Source organism: Leuciscus leuciscus, assembly GCF_965113295.1.
Source record: "Leuciscus leuciscus genome assembly, chromosome: 2".
Taxonomy (NCBI): Eukaryota; Metazoa; Chordata; class Actinopteri; order Cypriniformes; family Leuciscidae; genus Leuciscus; species Leuciscus leuciscus.
The window spans coordinates 32,746,195-32,763,812 of NC_138726.1; the positions used below are offsets into that span (position 1 = coordinate 32,746,195).

The following is a 17,618-nucleotide window of genomic DNA, read 5'->3' on the forward strand; positions in this document are numbered from 1 at the left end:
TCCGCTGAGTGCAAAAACAGGTTTGTTAAATAGTGAGTCAAATGTTGCTAGTCATGTGATCGCCCATAAGGTATTCTTCATTCTACAAAATATCTTCTTTTGTATACAGGTTTGGAACAACTTGAGGATGAGTAAATGACAGAATTTTCATTTTTGGGTGAACTATGCCTTTAAGCTACTAATATTACTGGTGTAGGCCTATTTATCTCAAGTGAGTGCATGATTTTCAGAAAAATACTGAATGCAACCACTGATCTGTATAATTTGATACAGATCAGTAAATGCAACTGTCTCTAATCACATTAATATTGATTAACATTTTTCTTAAAATGACTTTTTATTTTTGTAATGTAACATAGTACATACAATTAGGAGTGAAAACCATAAATTGTACAAAAAATAACTAAATTCATTTTACATCTCGCCTATTTTGAGACGTAAAATATCAAGTGAGTCATCATCATCATAGCTGTGAGCCTGTGACGCTACAGTCACATGTCTCTCTGTCAGCGACCTCTGTCTTCTGATTGGACAAACAGTTTCAGTACAACTAGTACCAACTCAGTCCAGTGTAGTTCCTAATATACCGGCATTCATAAACTGTGTCTCTTTTTTTGTGGGCTTCTCGGTGTAATTATCTCATACTCAGCAGTCCTGAAAAAATCTCGTCTAAACTGTCTTGAGTTCCGGCTGAATGGCTGAAGCCTTCGTTACAGGTAACGTAAGCGGTTATGGCTACTCACAGCTAACGTTAGCTGTAGTAAAGTGTGTGTGTGTGTGTGTGTGTGTGTGTGTGTGTGTGTTTACGAATGTGACGGTGAACTCACCCTTTTATCTCAGAAATATTATCTCAGTATTTGATCAAATAAAATAAAGAGATGTTTTGTAACAACTTTACGCGATTTATTTCACAGTTCAGAGAATAATATTCAGTCATCGTCACATCACGTCACGTCCATAAGGTCGAAGTGGAAGGAACTTGGTTAAAAATTGAAAAGCACGAAAGTGTGTCAGTAAATTCATGAATCATATTTCTATCTGGTCGACACTCGACAGACCTTCTAACACTATAGAGAAAAGCAGGTGACGTCTATTCTTTGCCATGTGACGTTACAGCATGTTGCAAAAAAAGCTGTGTCAGTATCAGAGTGTACATAATGTCCAGTGCTAACAAAGCATCATGCTATATAGATAATGCTATAGTAATAAAGTCAAAGGGCAGAAAATAATCCTGTCAACCATTTGTCTTCACTTTTAGACACATCAAAGTTGAATCCAGAGTCTGCTGAGTTTATACCGCAAGCTAAAGCCAAGCAGCCCCACTCTAGGAGAAGTTTCAGGCAGCTTGACCACAGTCAGGACTGGAGGGCTCAACATGTAAGGCCTCATCATCACTTTACACAGTTCAGTGCGACTGATCACAGTCAAAATGAGTTTGAAAACCCTGCCAGCAATACATTACCCACTCCTGACCTTGCCATCAGAGGAGGCTTAAGAGGTAGAGGCAGAGGTAGACAAATAGGAGGACGAGTTGATGGTGGGCGCAATAATGATCGTCAGCCTCAGAGTGAGAGATGGACAAAACGTGGAAGTGATAGTGACTGGTCAGGAAGGGGCCGTGGAGCTGGTGGTCCTAAGCGACCTAACACACCCACTGCTAACAGATCGACAGATGAGGAGAAGAAGGAAAGAACAACTGTGGAAGCAGATGTAAGTAAGTCTTATCAAGACAGCCGACGGAAGAAGCCCAATAAAGTAAGAGCTGAGAGATCGATAAAGGAGCCTTTGCCCAGGGATAGGGAGGAGAACCAAGAAAACCAGGCTGCTGGAGGAGACTCAAAGCCTGCAGCAGTTCATGAACATCCAGAGCCTGAGCAGAGGAATCATAAGGGATGGAGAGGTGGAGACCGCCGCATACAGTCCAGTTCCCAGAGGAAAGGGCCGATGCCTAACCATGGGATTGAGGGTAACTGGAGAGAAAGAGAACCTGTTCAGATCAGAGGAGAGGAGAGGAGAGGTGCAGAAGATGACAATGAAAGACATGAGGAGTCCAACAGGAACAGAGAGGGTGCAAGAGGGAAGCGGGCGCTACTGCAGAATGCAGTGCCGAGGAGAGGTGGAGAGCATGAGCGAAGAACAGGACCGGTGAAATGCATGGAGCCTCCCAAAAGCAAAGAAACACAGACAGGTGATGGGCTTTAGGTCAGGAAGTTCACACAAATACAATTTATTGTTTTGTTGTTGCACTTTTACAAATGATTGTCACTTCTCTAGAACCTACAGTAAATGTACACCCTGATTGTAAATACTTGATAATTATGATAATTGGTAATGTATGATAATTAAAGGACAAGTTTGCTGATTTTCAAAGTCAGTATTAGGCTATATGTAAATGAACAATGTGCACTCCTTCATGTTACCTGTTGTCAGATCTACCCATTTATTTGACACAAAACATGTAATTTTGCATCATCCGTCTTACTTTTGACAGGTCCCAGGCTTTTGTTAATACTAAAGATTGCATTTATGCATTCTGACAATCAGATGGACGGAGGGGTGGTGGTGCCCAGTGCATTATGCGTGTTGGAAGTTTTCCTACTTTTGTGGCAAAAGGGAATTCAACAGCCATTTTTTCTAGTCATTGAGCACAATACATTTTTTTTTTTAAATGCTTTATTAAAAGCCCATCTGGCCAGCTGTAAATTATCCCTTTAATGATGGACAAATGAGTCTGACAGTTTTTCTGTCTCTCTTAATGACAAGCTTTTTAACATCTTCAACATTGTGTGTGTGTATTTATATAGGTTGTCTAATTGAGCAGCTTACAGAGGAAAAGTATGAGTGTATGGTCTGTTGTGAAGTAATCCGGGTTATGGCTCCGGTTTGGAGTTGTCAGAGCTGTTTCCACGTATTCCACCTTAACTGCATCAAGAAATGGGCTCGATCACCTGCATCTCAAGCTTATGGTACGTTAACCGCCTCTCACCTTGGATAGAGGACATTACCAAATACTGTATATAGTATATAGTCATTAGAAGAGTCCCACTTCGGACTGCATTATGTGCATTGGCAGGATCACCCTGAAATATCCTCTTTTTAATGCTATTTGAGTGTAAGAAGCAACATTTATGAAACAGTTTATGTCAGATTTTATTGTTTATTTCAAATATATGATTTTGTTGAGAAATTGAGATTTCAGTATTTTCCCACTTAAAGTAGATAGGAGTTGGTCCTGCATGCCTGAAATAGCTTCCTGGTGGCATTACAATTGCAAGTATGGACTTTAACTTACTATACTGGCAGGCTACTGTTTACAGGATTTAAAAAAACAAAACAAGTGCCAAATACAGTGGGATAACCCTCAGCAGTGTCTGTTGTACAACAGTAACCATAGTTTAATAACAAATTTAAATGGTTAAATATTTACAGATGGCATTGGCAGTGAAGGTTGGCGTTGTCCTGCATGTCAGCATGTGGCACTGAAAGCCCCAAATGTGTATACCTGCTTCTGTGGTAAGATTATTCTTTGTTCTACACCTCACATGATGTTTTGTCTTAATCTTTCGAAATATATGAAATTATAATTTTACTTAATTTTTTTAATGGATAATGCTGTAAAACTGAAGGTTCTCTAGATTTCTGTTTATTCACCTTTCATTTTAATGAACAGGGAAGGTGACCAATCCTGAGTTTCAGCGCACTGAGATCCCTCATAGCTGTGGAGATATGTGTGGGAAAAAGAGGAGTGGAGCGGAATGCAATCACCCCTGTAACATGTAAGCACAAAACCATATATTAACGATGAACAGTGGACTTTTTTTGCCTGTGTACATTTGCCAAAATTTCTCTGTGACCACACCATAAGAAACATGTCTAATGAATTTGAAACCAGCTTAATTAATATAGGCTACATGCTTTCTTAAGAGTTATTACAACTAGTCATTCAGACAACTCGGTGTCTTTTTAAATTGTTTGCACAGCTGTGATTTTGTCTATATTTATAAGTGTAATGACATGGGTCAATCCAGTGTTGACATTCTTGCATAAGACTTTCTCTTGTGCTTTGTAGCTTGTGCCATCCTGGGCCCTGCCCACAATGCCCTGCTTTTATCACCAAATCCTGCATTTGTGGGAGAATGAGGTACTATTTATAACTATTTATAATTAACTCTGTATGAAATACTTTACCCAGAAATATGGAGGCTAAACAACAGCGTTTTCTTGTGTGTGCAGTAAGCAGGTGCGTTGCAGTCAGGCAGGACCTTTGCTTTGTGAAGACGTCTGTGGGGCTCTTCTGAACTGCTCAGAGCACTCCTGTGCCCAGATGTGCCACTCAGGGCCATGCCAACCCTGCCGACTTCGTGTCCAGCAAGGTCAGTACAGTAGTCCTTGTCATTTTATTGGTTTCAGAGTCTGTACAGTAATCTAATGTTCTACGTGGTAATTCTCCAGCAATGTATTTGTACCCTTTTAGCCTGCTTCTGTGGTGTGGTGTTCAGGGAGGTGGCATGTGGAACTGATCATAAGAATTTTGATGGATCAGGATATTTCTCCTGTTGCAAGCCATGTGGAAAGTATGTTGAACGTAAAATCTCCTCATTTATCAATGTATGACATAGGGGTGGTGTATATGATATGATGATATGAGTAAAAAAGGATAACGATATAGATCACGATATAGTTATTTTTGCTTTAAATAAGGTAATGATATAAAAAATTTAATTGATTCCATTGAAATGTCATAATTCTTATCACCATTTTTAATATAAAAAACAACTAATACTAGCCTAAAAAAACTCTCAAGCTTCCTGAAGACAAGTAAACTGTGAGAAACCAAACTACAATAGAACAAAGACACAAATGAAATAGAAAACTACCTGAAAAACTTCAAGCACTAGAAATACTACTTAAAATGTATTAAGTAATCAAATGTATAAAAAAAAAACTATGCATAGTCTTTTCTTTGTAAATTAAACAAAGCACAGCACAGCATCGTCACATGAGCGTAACCGCGATAGAGACGATAGTCCAAAATCTCTATTGACAAATTTCTACCGGTCAATCGTATCTACCGTTATAAATCGGCCACCGATTTAAATTATTTTACAACATTACTCTATGCAGAGCCTTGATATCAAACTTATCTTGTGTTTTAGACTTTTTTCAAATAATGTGTTCATGACTTAATTTTGACCTTTTTCTAAAGACATTTGTATTCATTAATTTTGCATGCATTTTCAGTTAATGTTTGTGAGCTCTCATCTCTCAATCTGTTGCTCAAGGATGCTAGACTGCCAGTCTCATCGCTGTCAGCAGCCATGCCACCCTGGGCAGTGCCAGCCGTGTGCACTCAGCCCCAAAGTGGTACTCAGTTGTTCGTGTGGACAGACTCCACTCTCTAAGCTTCTAGATCTTGGCTACCCTGAGAGAAAGACCTGTACTGACCCCCTCCCCTCCTGTGGCAAGACCTGCAACAAGCCTCTGCCATGCGGAGATGATGGTATGGGCCAGGTTTTTTTTTTTTTTTTTTTTTACATACATCGAACTGAAATATAAGTTAGTTGTTAAAATTATTCTTCTGATCTCAGTTAAAGTCACTATGAAATCAAAATTGACAGATCGTATTTTTCATGGAATATTTCATATGTTTAATATAAATAATCTATGCATGTAATGTTTTTTTTTAAATGAATGTGCCCTCGTAATCTTTAATCAAAAACATGAACTTCCCCTACCCCTCACAAAAACGTCTCTTCTCTGATATGGGACCAATAATTCCTCCCCTCCTGCAACCTGTCACTCACATGAGATCGAGGCAATTAGCAATGACAATGATCAAATCAATTCCGATGGACAAAATCAAGTTCTGCCCTACATTTTTTTTACTTTTTTTTATTCCAAAAGCCATTTCACTTGGATATACGTCAAAATAGGAAAGAAAAGGTTTTGAGAAACCTGTTTGGAAAGAGCTAGCAGAGTATTCTTGAGTCACACACACATTTATATAGTTTATGACTTAGTTATAAGTGAACAAAGTCTACTTTTTATTTTCATCTTGTTACTATATAGTGGTAGAATATTAAATATTTACATTTTTGCTCATTTCAAACTCAAGGAAAGAGCGTGTCTACAGTTGGGAGTAAATATTTGACATTTTAATTGTCTTACAAAAGCATGAAATGTAAAATTTTCAACACAAAACTGTTCAAAATGTTTATATTTCTTTTGCACTTGTGTCTAATCTACTGTAGATTCTGTCCACTTGTGTGAAAAGCTCTGCCATGAGGACAGCTGTGGGCCCTGCTCTTTGACATCTTCTATTAAATGCAGATGTGGCAGTAATAGCAAGGTTGGACTGCTATTGTACAGCTGCACAGAAGTCAGAGAAGTTCTGAAAACTTCAAAAGTAATTCATACTCTGTTTTTTCTTTAAAGGAAGTTCCTTGTGCCGCGATTCAGACTGAAGGTAAGGCTTTGGGTGATTGTGATAACAGGGCGGTTATTTATGTAACTAACACTTTATTTAACACATTATGGGCCAGATTTTCTAAACAGGGCAAATTAGCATGAAAGCGCAATTCCAAAAAAGCATAGATTGTAGTGGAAAGTTCTGCGTGTGTTCTACTGACAAATTAAAGAACAAAGACACAGTCGGATCATTTCCATAATGTCCAACGCAATCTACCAAGAGCAGCGCAAATAAGCGTCTGTTTTAAGACATGCTTTTTTGGGCGGTAAATAATGGCGCAAATACCAGTAAATTGACTAGCGCAAACCTTAGTAAAATACCTTGCGTGATTCATTTAAATACTCTCCTCCCATCAATTTTCCATCTGAAAGGGAACCTCCTACAAATGCGTATGCAATAAGGTCAGCCACAAAAATAACTGTCCATGCCTTTTCAGCTCTAATTTTTCACGACGGGTCGTTAGTAAATCCTGACTGTAGCTTTTTTAATGCCATAAGAGGGTTTGCACTGGTGCAAGCTGTTAGTAAATCTGGACCTATATGTACTATTCCAGAGTAGCAAATGTAATGCTAATGTACTGTCCTCTATAGAGGACATGGTGTTTACCTGTGAGAAACGCTGCATCAAGAAGCGCTCTTGCGGCAGGCACAAGTGTGGAGAGTTGTGTTGTGTGGTGAGTCTTTTATATTTTTATGAATATTTTATCTGGGTGCAATAATAAGAAGACCGGTTTAAGTAAACATTCTCTGTCTTTATCAGGATATGGAGCATAAGTGCTCAATGATTTGTGGCTACAAGCTCAATTGCGGTCTACACCGATGTCAGGACCTTTGTCACCGTGGCAACTGCCAGCCTTGTTGGCAAACCAGTAAGCTTTACCACCAGGGTGACACCTGTGTATTGAATCTCACTTTAGCTAAAGAGCCTGGCCTTCAAGAACATCTTGATGTATGTCCATTCCTTTTCTTCATATCAGCATTGTGTGTGTTTATTCTAAGGCTTTGACGAGTTGGCATGCTTCTGTGGGGAGACTGTGCTCTTCCCGCCCATCCCTTGTGGAACCAGACCTCCTGAATGTAAAAACTTGTGTACCCGGAGTCATGATTGTGATCACCCAGGTACTCCTGCCTGCTCAGAAAATCACAGATATACTCAGTAACAGATATATGTGAAGATAGATTTATACACAAATACTGTATATTGATGATTATGAAAGTTGTTAGTCTGTACGTTCCCACGCATAACATTTTTCAGTTCAGATACAATTGTAAACATTGAAACATACTAACGTAAATGATGAACTGAATCATAAACTTGAATTACGTTGCATAAGGATGCATTTATTTGTTTAAAAATACTTCCTGATATATTTTCTAATAATTGTAAAAATTAAAGCTGCATTCCGTAACTTTTTTGGATTTAAAATTATCCCAAATAAATTTTTGAGCAAGTACATAACCAGCCAGTGTTCAAAACTATCAGCTTGCCTTAGCTCGATTCAAAACGGTAAGCTTGTGATAATGTTTTTAATTCCAGTGGTACTGGTGGATTTCCGTGGGAAATTCAAGCATGTCTTTGCGTCATGATGTCACATCTGTCCACATAAAGAAGGAGTCCCGGCTAGTAGGCAATATTGCGTGTGAGGATGTTGGAGGTGGAGATTTATAGCATTTTCTCACAGCACTTGATATAATTAAACTTATCAATTTGATGGCGGATCCAGTAAGGTTCAAACGACAATCACCAGTGACAACTGGAGATTCACCCGTTGTAAAATGCAAAAGACTTCGGAGTAGCTACAGAAAAAAAGAGACTGCATCCGGCCCATGCGAAAACAAGGATTAATATCAGAAGGGCATTAAATGTAGTCACGCAGTGCTGATGTTGTTAACATTAACAACTTGAGAACAAAGTATGATTTGCACGGTTTGACGTGATATGATAAGCGATCGTTAGATTTAATCAGTGCGATTTACTGCATTGCTTTTTTTCCCCTTAGTTGGTCAGAACAAAAGTGGATGTTAGTTACTTGTTCAGATGACATCTTATGTTGGTCATACTTCCAAAAAGTAGAATCTGTGATTGTGAATGACAGTATCCACACCGGCACGGTGACTGACAGCCGCACATTCTCCTCAAAACATTGCATTCATCCGCGCTGTGCCAAGCCGAGGCACAACCCACGTAAAGTTGATAATTCTGCGAATAACTGCAACTGCAGATTTCAAACAGAGATGGCGACAAAGAGGAAAAACTACAGACTGCAGCTTTAAAATAACTGTTTTCTATTTTAATATACTTAAAAGGGCAATTTATTCTTGTGATGGTAAAGCTGAATTTTCAGCATCATTGCTCCAGTCTTCAGTGTCACATGATCCTTCAGAAATCAATATGCTGATTTGCTGCTCAAGAAACATTTCTTATTATCAATGTTGAAAACAGTTGTGTTGCTTAATAATTTTGTGGAAACCATGATATATTTTGTCAGGATTCTTTGATGAATAGAAAGTTGAAGAGCAGCATTTATTTGAGATATTTTGTATGTAAAAGTCTTTACTTTCGATCAGCTTAATGTTCCCTTGCATAATGAAAGTATTATTTTCTTGCTTACCCTAAACCTTTGAAAAGTAATATGAATTGTAAAGGTTGTGCAGCTAACGGTTTTGTTTATATGCTTTTCTCATAGTGTTCCATTCATGCCATAGTGATGAGAGATGTCCTCCCTGTACCTACCTCACTAAGAAGTGGTGCATGGGTAATCATGAGGTAAAAATACGGTTTAAAACAAGCCAGTCGTCTTTTTTCTTTTTCTTTTTCTTTTTTTTACATTTTAAGCTTAGCATTTGAAAAGTGGGTAGTTTTAAATGCAATACATTTCCTATCAAATCCTATTTAGCACTCTGTTCAAGGAAAGTTCCAAATCATCAGCATTTTCACTTTTCTCCCTAGCAAAGGAGTAATATCCCATGCCACCTACAGGACATCTCATGTGGTTTAGTGTGTGAGAAGCTCTTACCTTGTACTTCTCATCGGTGTAAGAGGATATGCCACCGTGGGGAATGCCAGGCAGACGGAGAGTGTAAGCAGCCATGCACTCAGCCTAAACCTGGCTGTGGGCACCCCTGTGCTGCTCCCTGCCATCCAGGAATCCCCTGTCCTCCCAATATCTGCAGTGCCAAGGTACAGCCTTTCCCTCTTCCTAAATCTACTCAGTTGGTTATTGATGGAACATGCAGTTATTGCTCAAAGCGGTCCTTTGTTTCCTCCACCGTAGCCTGATCTGATTCCCTGATTCCTCAGCTGCAGGGTTCTTGTTGTCTGGCACATGCTCACCAGACAAACGTTATAGACTATATAAAGTATTGGGATGAAGCAGTCAATTATGGTTTTAACATCTTTATCACAATTAATCTTCAGATTATTTGTTGTTTTCAAGTGTGGAAAACTGATCAAAGAAGTATTGCTCCTAAGCCATAAACATTTTTTTCGTAAACGCTTTCATTTTCGGTACACAATTATTCTTTACCAAAAAAATAATCAAAATGGTGACCCTTACGTTATGCTCACACTTATTTCCTATTTTCAATCTCTAGGTGGCACTGCAGTGTGACTGTGGCCGCAAGAAAGAGACTGTCCCTTGTGCTGATGCAGCCAGTTCCTACCAAAGGTTAAAACACGTCAAGCTATCAAAGCCTTCATAGACATTTAGTGTAATTTAGTTTAGTAGTGAGTTAAGCCTTGTGTTGATTAATTTGGCTAAATCCCCAGCAGTTTCTTTTCTTTCTTATTCTTTCCGCCCCGCTAAACACTAATTGTGTGCAGTCACAGCAAGCCGATACATATACATTTGCAAATAAGACTGCTGCTAGCAATGTCAAACATTCTTGCTGATCAGAAGTCAAACACAATTTTCATCTCTGTATTCTGCAGATATGCAGCTATTGCTGTGGCCAGTAAGCTGTCAGATATGCAGCTGGGAGAGTCTGTTGATATTGGACAGCTCACAAAGAAGGAGCAGAAAAAGGCCAGGTATACTCACAAACTAAAGCTTGCTAGACTGCTTGTTTTTATTAGTCGTCCAGAAGAGTAGTCTGTGGGTCAGCGTTTACCTTATGTGAATGACAGCATTAGTGATCTTTGCTGTTTCTGACAAGTTCAAAGTTGAAGGAGAGCAGGGAACTTGACACTCACCAAGCACAAAATGCAAGTAAAAACTGTTTTTGGTGATACATTTCCAGTGGCTGGTAACTTCATACTGTATGGAACTCCATTTTAATAACTTTTACCTCCAGAAGTTTGAAGTATGCTTTGTAATATGCTACAGTTGTGGAGTAACCTTTTTATTTGGACGTTCTCTTATTCAGATTGGAGTGTGATCAAGAGTGCGCCACACTGGAGAGGAACAGGTGAACTCGAGATGAAAAAGGCTTATTTAGGGTGTGTTCACACTTGGCATGTTTGGTTAGATTAAAACAAACCCTGGTGTAATGCTCTGTTATTGCGAAATATATGAACACAACATGGACCAAAGACATGTAAACGAACCAAAAACTGGACATGATGTCATAAGATGCGACCTTAAAAAGAATAGAATGCTCAGGAATACCTGTTTTTTCTCATCAATGTTGCCCATCAAAGTTCGGTACAGGCATCAGTGCCCGGTTGCATAAAGCACCTCAAGTGTTTTCTTCAAGTATGAGACTTAAGGTGTGATTTCCCCTTAAAGGGATAGTTCACTTTGAAATTCAATTTTGGTATGTTTTAGCTTACCTCAAGGGCATCCAAGATGTAGGTGTCTTTTTTTCCGCAGTAGTTTCAATTTTGATATTTTTAGGTCAAACCGTTCTTGTCTGTCAGTCATATAATGCAGGTCTATGGTCACTGTCTCAAAGAGCATGCACAGAGTCCAAATTAAAACAATTCCCCATCGTCCAAATTAAACAATTCCCCATCGTAAGTACACATTGATGGCCTAAGACACGAAACGAGCGGTTTGTGTGAGAAAACGAGAAAATATATACAATAGAAGTCGCCTTGGCTACTGCAGTTCATTGGAACGAAACTGTAGCCAATGCGACATCTAGCGTATATATTTTCTCGTTTTCTCACACAAACCGCTCGTTTCGTGTCTTAGGCCATCAATGTGTACTTACGATGGGGAATTGTTTAATTTGGACGATGGGGAATTGTTTTAATTTGGACTCTGTGCATGCTCTTTGAGACAGTGACCATTGACCTGCATTATATGACTGACAGACAAGAACGGTTTGACCTAAAAATATAAAAATTGAAACTACTGCGGAAAAAAAGACACCTACATCTTGGATGCCCTTGAGGTAAGCTAAAACATACCAAAATTTTATTTCAAAGTGAACTATCCCTTTAACTAAGGGAATGACTTCAGGGTGTTGCATATAATCACTTAAACAGCGCGCACACTTAATTTGATCAATGTTTATGAATAAATGCCTAAATTACAATTCGTTTATTATTTAAAGTGGCCGATCTTGTTTTGTTAGAAGACTTTGATTGAACCTGCTTGCACCGTGTATAATTAAGGTGAAGTTTTCCAAACCTTATGTTGTACTTCAAATGACAGTTATGGGGCTTTAAATGTAGGACCGTAAAATGTTTGTTAAATTATTGCATTCGGTCCGAATGAAATGATAACGTGTTCCTGTCAGTTAATGTGTGAAGTTGTGAATATATCCCTATGCCTTTGTTCGGTGTTAAAATGCAAATGTGAATGCTAAGTAGACCAGGACTACAGGTTTTGTTTTTTGTTTTGTTTTTTTGGTCCGGACCAAGCGAACTGAACTACAAGTGTGAACACAACCTTACACATAATTTCCCTCTATCTGTGCCTGTATATATTACTAGATGTGTCTATGTGAGTGCGCTGGTTTTGATGTTTTCTGTTTTGCCTCTAGACGGCTGGCTGAGGCCCTGCAGATTGATCACACAGTGGATCCCTTCAACAAGTCAACATCTTCCAAATTTACTGACTCCCTCAAAGAGGATGCAAGGTGGTTCAAATTTAAAAATAGTGCAAGAATGCATCAACAGAATAAATCTATGGCATGGCAGTATGAGACATCATGATGAAGACACCAACCATTTTACTGAAATACTTCTGTTGCATTCTTGAAAGCAGTCTTGCAGTTTTATTCACCACACTTAATAAGTTCTATTACTTGCCAAATGCTTCAAAAGGATCCATGCTCCGAACATAGAAATTGGGATCATATCCTTCTTTTAAAATGAACAAATTCTTATTCTTTAATTAATGTCTCATGGCTCAACAGCAGTAGTAACTGTGCACTAAAGCATTGGCAAGTGTTTGAAGTGTAGAATATACACACAAATGTTAAATGTTTAGTCTACTACAGAGCCCAGGGAAGGCCTTATCACTCACACTTAGGATTTTTTTTAATACAGGAAAGATTTCAAGTTCGTCAGTGAAGTTGAGGAAGAGATTAAAAATTTAGTTGAATTGGCTAATAAGGTAAGATGTAGACTAATGATCACACCATAAATAGTTCTTTTAAAATCGACTATTCAAACATAATTTTTCAGAGCTCTGTAATTGTGTTTTTCCTCAGGGTAAACCATCTAAAAGGAGTCATTGTTTCCCACCTATGAAGCGTGAACACCGGAGAATTATCCATGAGCTAGCTGAGGCATATGGTGTGGAAAGTGTCAGCTATGACAGCGAACCCAAGCGTAATGTAGTGGTCACTGCTATCAGGTCAGCAAAAACTACAATTTTAGATTAGGCTTTCAACTGTAATATTAAAAACTATTCTTTTGGTAAGCATAAAAGCAAACACAAGTAAACTTTGAGGCTGACATATGCCCTGTGAGTAGCACTGGGTACTCTTGAACATGATTGTTCTATATGTTGTGTTTTCAGGGGGAAATCAGCATGTCCTAACACTAGTCTGGCTGCTTTGATTGAAAGGGAAACTGTTTCCAGAGCCCCTCCTCCCATTGCCCACATCAAACAACACAACAGCAAGTACGTTCACACACACTTCTGTTTAAAAATTTTTACGATAAATTTTTTCTTGTTTTTGAAAGAGGTCTCTTATGTTCACAAAGGCTGCATTTATTTAATAAAAAATACAGTAAAATAGTAATAAAATATATCAAAAATAAGAGTTTTCTGTTTGAATATATTTTAAAAGTATAACTTATTCCTGTGATGCCAAGCCAGGGCCGGCCCGAGGCATAAGCGAACTAAGCGGCTGCTTGGGGCCCCCTCGCCACTAGGGGGCCCCCAATCGAGTTTTTTTATTTTTATTATTATTATTTTTTTACATATTAATTAACTTAAACAAGTGACATAAATGAATGAAAGGATTAATAATTCAAGACAAGAAAATTCTGATTTCATGATCAATATACCTGCCTACAACTGCTGCTGTGTCGGCCAGTGTTTGAGTCATACGCATAACCTCGTGTGCATAAATAAGACAATTTGTGCGCAAAGTCACGGTAATGTTAAGCCATGTCACAAAAATTTGATTTGATCAATGATTTATCCTTTAAATGTAATGATATTCAGAACAGAACAAGAATAAAAAAAACTATAAACGAGCCAAAACGAAATAATTTGAAGCGAAAGTGAAAGTAAGCGGCGTTGGGCTCACGTATCTCTCTCATTAGAATCAAAATGTTTAAAAATTCGCGATGGATTTGGATGGTAAACTATTCTTTATCATAGGCTTTGTACTTCACTTACGTTCCAATATCGACGGAAAAAATCATCCTCTTCACACGCGCAAAAATTTGCTTGGAAACATCACAGTGGAAGATTACAAAGCTGGAATATGTTATGTTGTGTGTGTTTGTGTGTTTGTGTGTGTGTGTGTGTGTGTGTGTGTGTGTGTGTGTGTGTGTGTGTGAGTCGCGGGCGCGATCGAACAGTGGAAACATAAAAACATACTCCGTCATGTTCATACAAGACATCATTCAAACTGCAAAGTGTTGCAAAACGTTGGAGGATATTTAGCAAATAATTTTTTTATATGTTTTGCGACAGTTTGTTTTCAGAAGTTTCCAAGAGTTAGTAAAAGAGTAAAGAAAAAGTTAAAACTTTAAGTATCTATTTTTTTATTAAGTATTTATTTTGTATTAATACATAACATCATTGTATTAATTTATAATGTAACATTATAGCGTGACATTGTGTCAATAATCGTCAAGCACAGGTGACTCTGCGTGGTGGGAGGGGGCCCCCAAATCAAGTTCTGCTTAGGGCCCCCAAAAGGCTTGGGCCGGCACTGTGCCAAGCTGAATTTTCAGTGTCACTTGATCCTTAAGAAATCATTCTAATATGCTGATTTGCTGCTCAAGAAACATGTCTTATTATTATCAATGTTGAAAACGGTTATGCTGCCTAATAATTTTGTGGAAATGTGATCTTTTTTTTTCAGAATCTATGATGAATAGAAGGTTCCAAACAAGATAATTTATTTTAAATAGAAATTGTTTGTAACATTATAAATGTCTTTACTGATCCATGTTATGCGTTAGGGCTGCACGATATATCATTTTAGCATCGATATTGCGATGTGCACATTCGTGATAGTCACATCGCAGGATGTGCGATGTCAAGTATAGGGATCGTAATTGATTGTTTCCGGTTCGGAACGCATGTGATTCGGGGATTAATTGCAAAGTTTAACCATCATAGAGTGAAAGTTTATCACTTGCACATGTTTTTAGTCCTGTCTGTCAGTTTAAACATCAAGCGCAAGAAGACTGGAACTTGTGCGCTGTTTTCTGTGAGCGCGCACAGAGCCGCGCAGACACCAGTCTCTTTCTCTGGTTTTGAACGGACATGTGCACACAAAATTAAGTCAAAATGTCTGTTTCCGCAAATATCTACGTAAACACCGTAGGTTATGTCTTAAAGTGACAGCAGCCTAATATACCCGCAGCTGTTTGTGACCACCAATGTTAATCAAACAACAAAAGAGACTATCTTTAACAAAGATAAACTGTATTAATTCATTATATTTAATTTAATTTATACAGTGAAAACTATACAGTGTTAATTTGCATTTGAGTATTCAATGTCTGTACCTGAATACAGTTAGATTTACCTGAAAAACATAAAGCACTATACTTCTATACTTGTTCTATTGTATCTTTGCTTGAAATTTGTTTATTATTTTCTATGCAGATGCTCTCTCCTACAAAATTACCCCAGTCATTCTAGAATGATTAATTCTTTACAAATAGAGCTAATCAAATCATCTGGTGAAATTGTTTTCATGTCGGAATATATATCGCTGAAAAACAAACTATCACAATGTCAGTTTTCCGATATCGTGCAGCCCTATTATGCATCATTGTTGATAAAAAATTTGACACAAATCTTATTTACCCCATACATTTGAACGGTAGTGTATATGATTACTCTATAAGGCCCTATCGTAAATTATCAGTTTGATTATTTATATGAGCTTTTGATACTGTTATGATGTGGACTGTTTAAAGTCCTCTGGTAAATCCACACTCTCTTGCCATTCATAGTAAATAATACTTATTGGTATGGCCTGGACAGATGTTTTTTCCCATTCATTTTGTTTATCAATGTAATATGAATGGTTTTGTTGAGTGTAAAGTGTATCATAACTAATAAAGTTATTTATTCACATTTGTTTCAGGGCTGACAATAGTAACGCTTGGATGAAAACATCTAAAGAGGAGCCCACAATTGATTATTTTGATGTGCAGGATTGATATGGAGTTTTGAATAGTCACTGTAATAACAATCACAAAATAAAACTGTCCAAAGTCCATAGACTTCTTTTCACTATAGTGTCACAGTTCTGAACACAAAGAAAGTGAGAATCTACAGCTGTGATTTATGGACATGTTTGTTAGGTTTACCAAAGAGCAAACATATAGGAGTTAAAATGAATATGGTTTCTGTGCACAAGTTAAAAACAAATAAAAATACTGGATGTATTTGAATTTTTGGGGGTGACGCATTACAAGTAATGTGAGATATGTAATTTTTTCAAGTAACTAATAAAGTAATGCATTACTTTAATTTATATATATATATATGTATATGTAATGCATTATTATTTTATATTATATATAATTCTTTTTTGTTGCAGTTTGTGTAATATTCTGAATTAGCATTTCACTGTTTTTATCCATTTTGAGGAATACTGAATCTGTTTTTGTGCAAGTAAGATGAGTAAATGCTTTCTCACTTTTAGTCTAGAACTACAATAACCATCATGATCACAGTGCACATATTTAGTTTTAGTTATATATATATATATATATATATATATATATATATAAATTCTCTCAAAATGAATAAAAACAGTGAAATGCTAATTCAGAATATTACGCGAACAGCAATAATTGTTAAATAATACAAATAAACTTGTATTTAATCTCACTTTATTAGCCAGTGTCTTTGCTGCTGACCTACGATGATCTGATTCACCCAAACTAATAGGCAAAAATTACTTTAGATAAATATCACATTTGTGTTACTTTTATCTTTTTTTTTCTTTTTTTTTTCTTGCTTAAGTAAGAGTGTTGAACTTTCTTCTTCTATGTCCTATTCTTCTGTGGTCCTATTCTTCTGTGGTCCAGAATGGCAGCACAGAAATGTTTGTTTGAACTGCTCTCTTCACTGTACAGACATGAATTTGCATTTTCTTCAGCCCGAGGCTTATTCATTTCACTTTTGATGTGAAAGGGCCTTTACATTTGCCATTTGTTGTTATAAAACAAACAAGCTAACCTAGCCCAGATGAGAAAAAGTAAAGGTAATGTAATGCATTACTTTTCATAAAAAGTAACTAAGTGAAGCAATTAGTTACTTTTTTAGGGTACACAATATTGTAATGCATTACTTTTAAAAAGTAACTGTGCCTAACACTGCATCTGTATTTTGAGACTAGACTTTGACATCTGTCAGGAGTGATTAAGAGTGAATGTTAATGAAGCAAAGTTGGACATCAGCATCAGGAAGATTGCTGGTAGGAATCTCATTTTACCGTACCTTGTTAAAGAAGGTGAAAATAATTGCATCTCAGCCTCAATAAATACTTCTGAAAGCACAGATTTCTGTAGTTCATGTGACTTAAGTGTAAAATTGTGCACAACAGTA

At 37.4% G+C, this 17,618-nt stretch overlaps 1 protein-coding gene across 3 annotated transcripts; it reads left to right on the forward strand.

The window, feature by feature from the left end:
- The first annotated feature begins 520 nt into the window (after positions 1-520).
- nfx1 (nuclear transcription factor, X-box binding 1) lies at positions 521-16,279 on the forward strand. Of its 3 annotated transcripts, none has more exons than XM_082162133.1 (24): positions 521-716; positions 1,259-2,188; positions 2,805-2,966; positions 3,421-3,513; positions 3,671-3,776; positions 4,070-4,141; positions 4,234-4,373; positions 4,475-4,574; positions 5,283-5,500; positions 6,252-6,349; positions 6,436-6,466; positions 7,060-7,142; positions 7,229-7,337; positions 7,468-7,587; positions 9,156-9,235; positions 9,419-9,649; positions 10,063-10,136; positions 10,400-10,498; positions 10,834-10,875; positions 12,400-12,495; positions 12,908-12,974; positions 13,072-13,217; positions 13,383-13,487; positions 14,908-16,279. In XM_082162133.1, exons 1-24 carry the CDS (start codon positions 695-697, stop codon positions 14,921-14,923), a joined length of 3,240 nt encoding a protein of 1,079 aa, XP_082018259.1. In that variant the 5' UTR covers positions 521-694; the 3' UTR covers positions 14,924-16,279. The 3 variants fall into 3 exon arrangements, with proteins under 3 accessions (XP_082018259.1, XP_082018257.1, XP_082018258.1); XM_082162131.1 differs by having other exon boundaries at positions 16,147-16,279; XM_082162132.1 differs by having other exon boundaries at positions 3,430-3,513; positions 16,147-16,279.
- Positions 16,280-17,618: the final 1,339 nt, after the last annotated feature.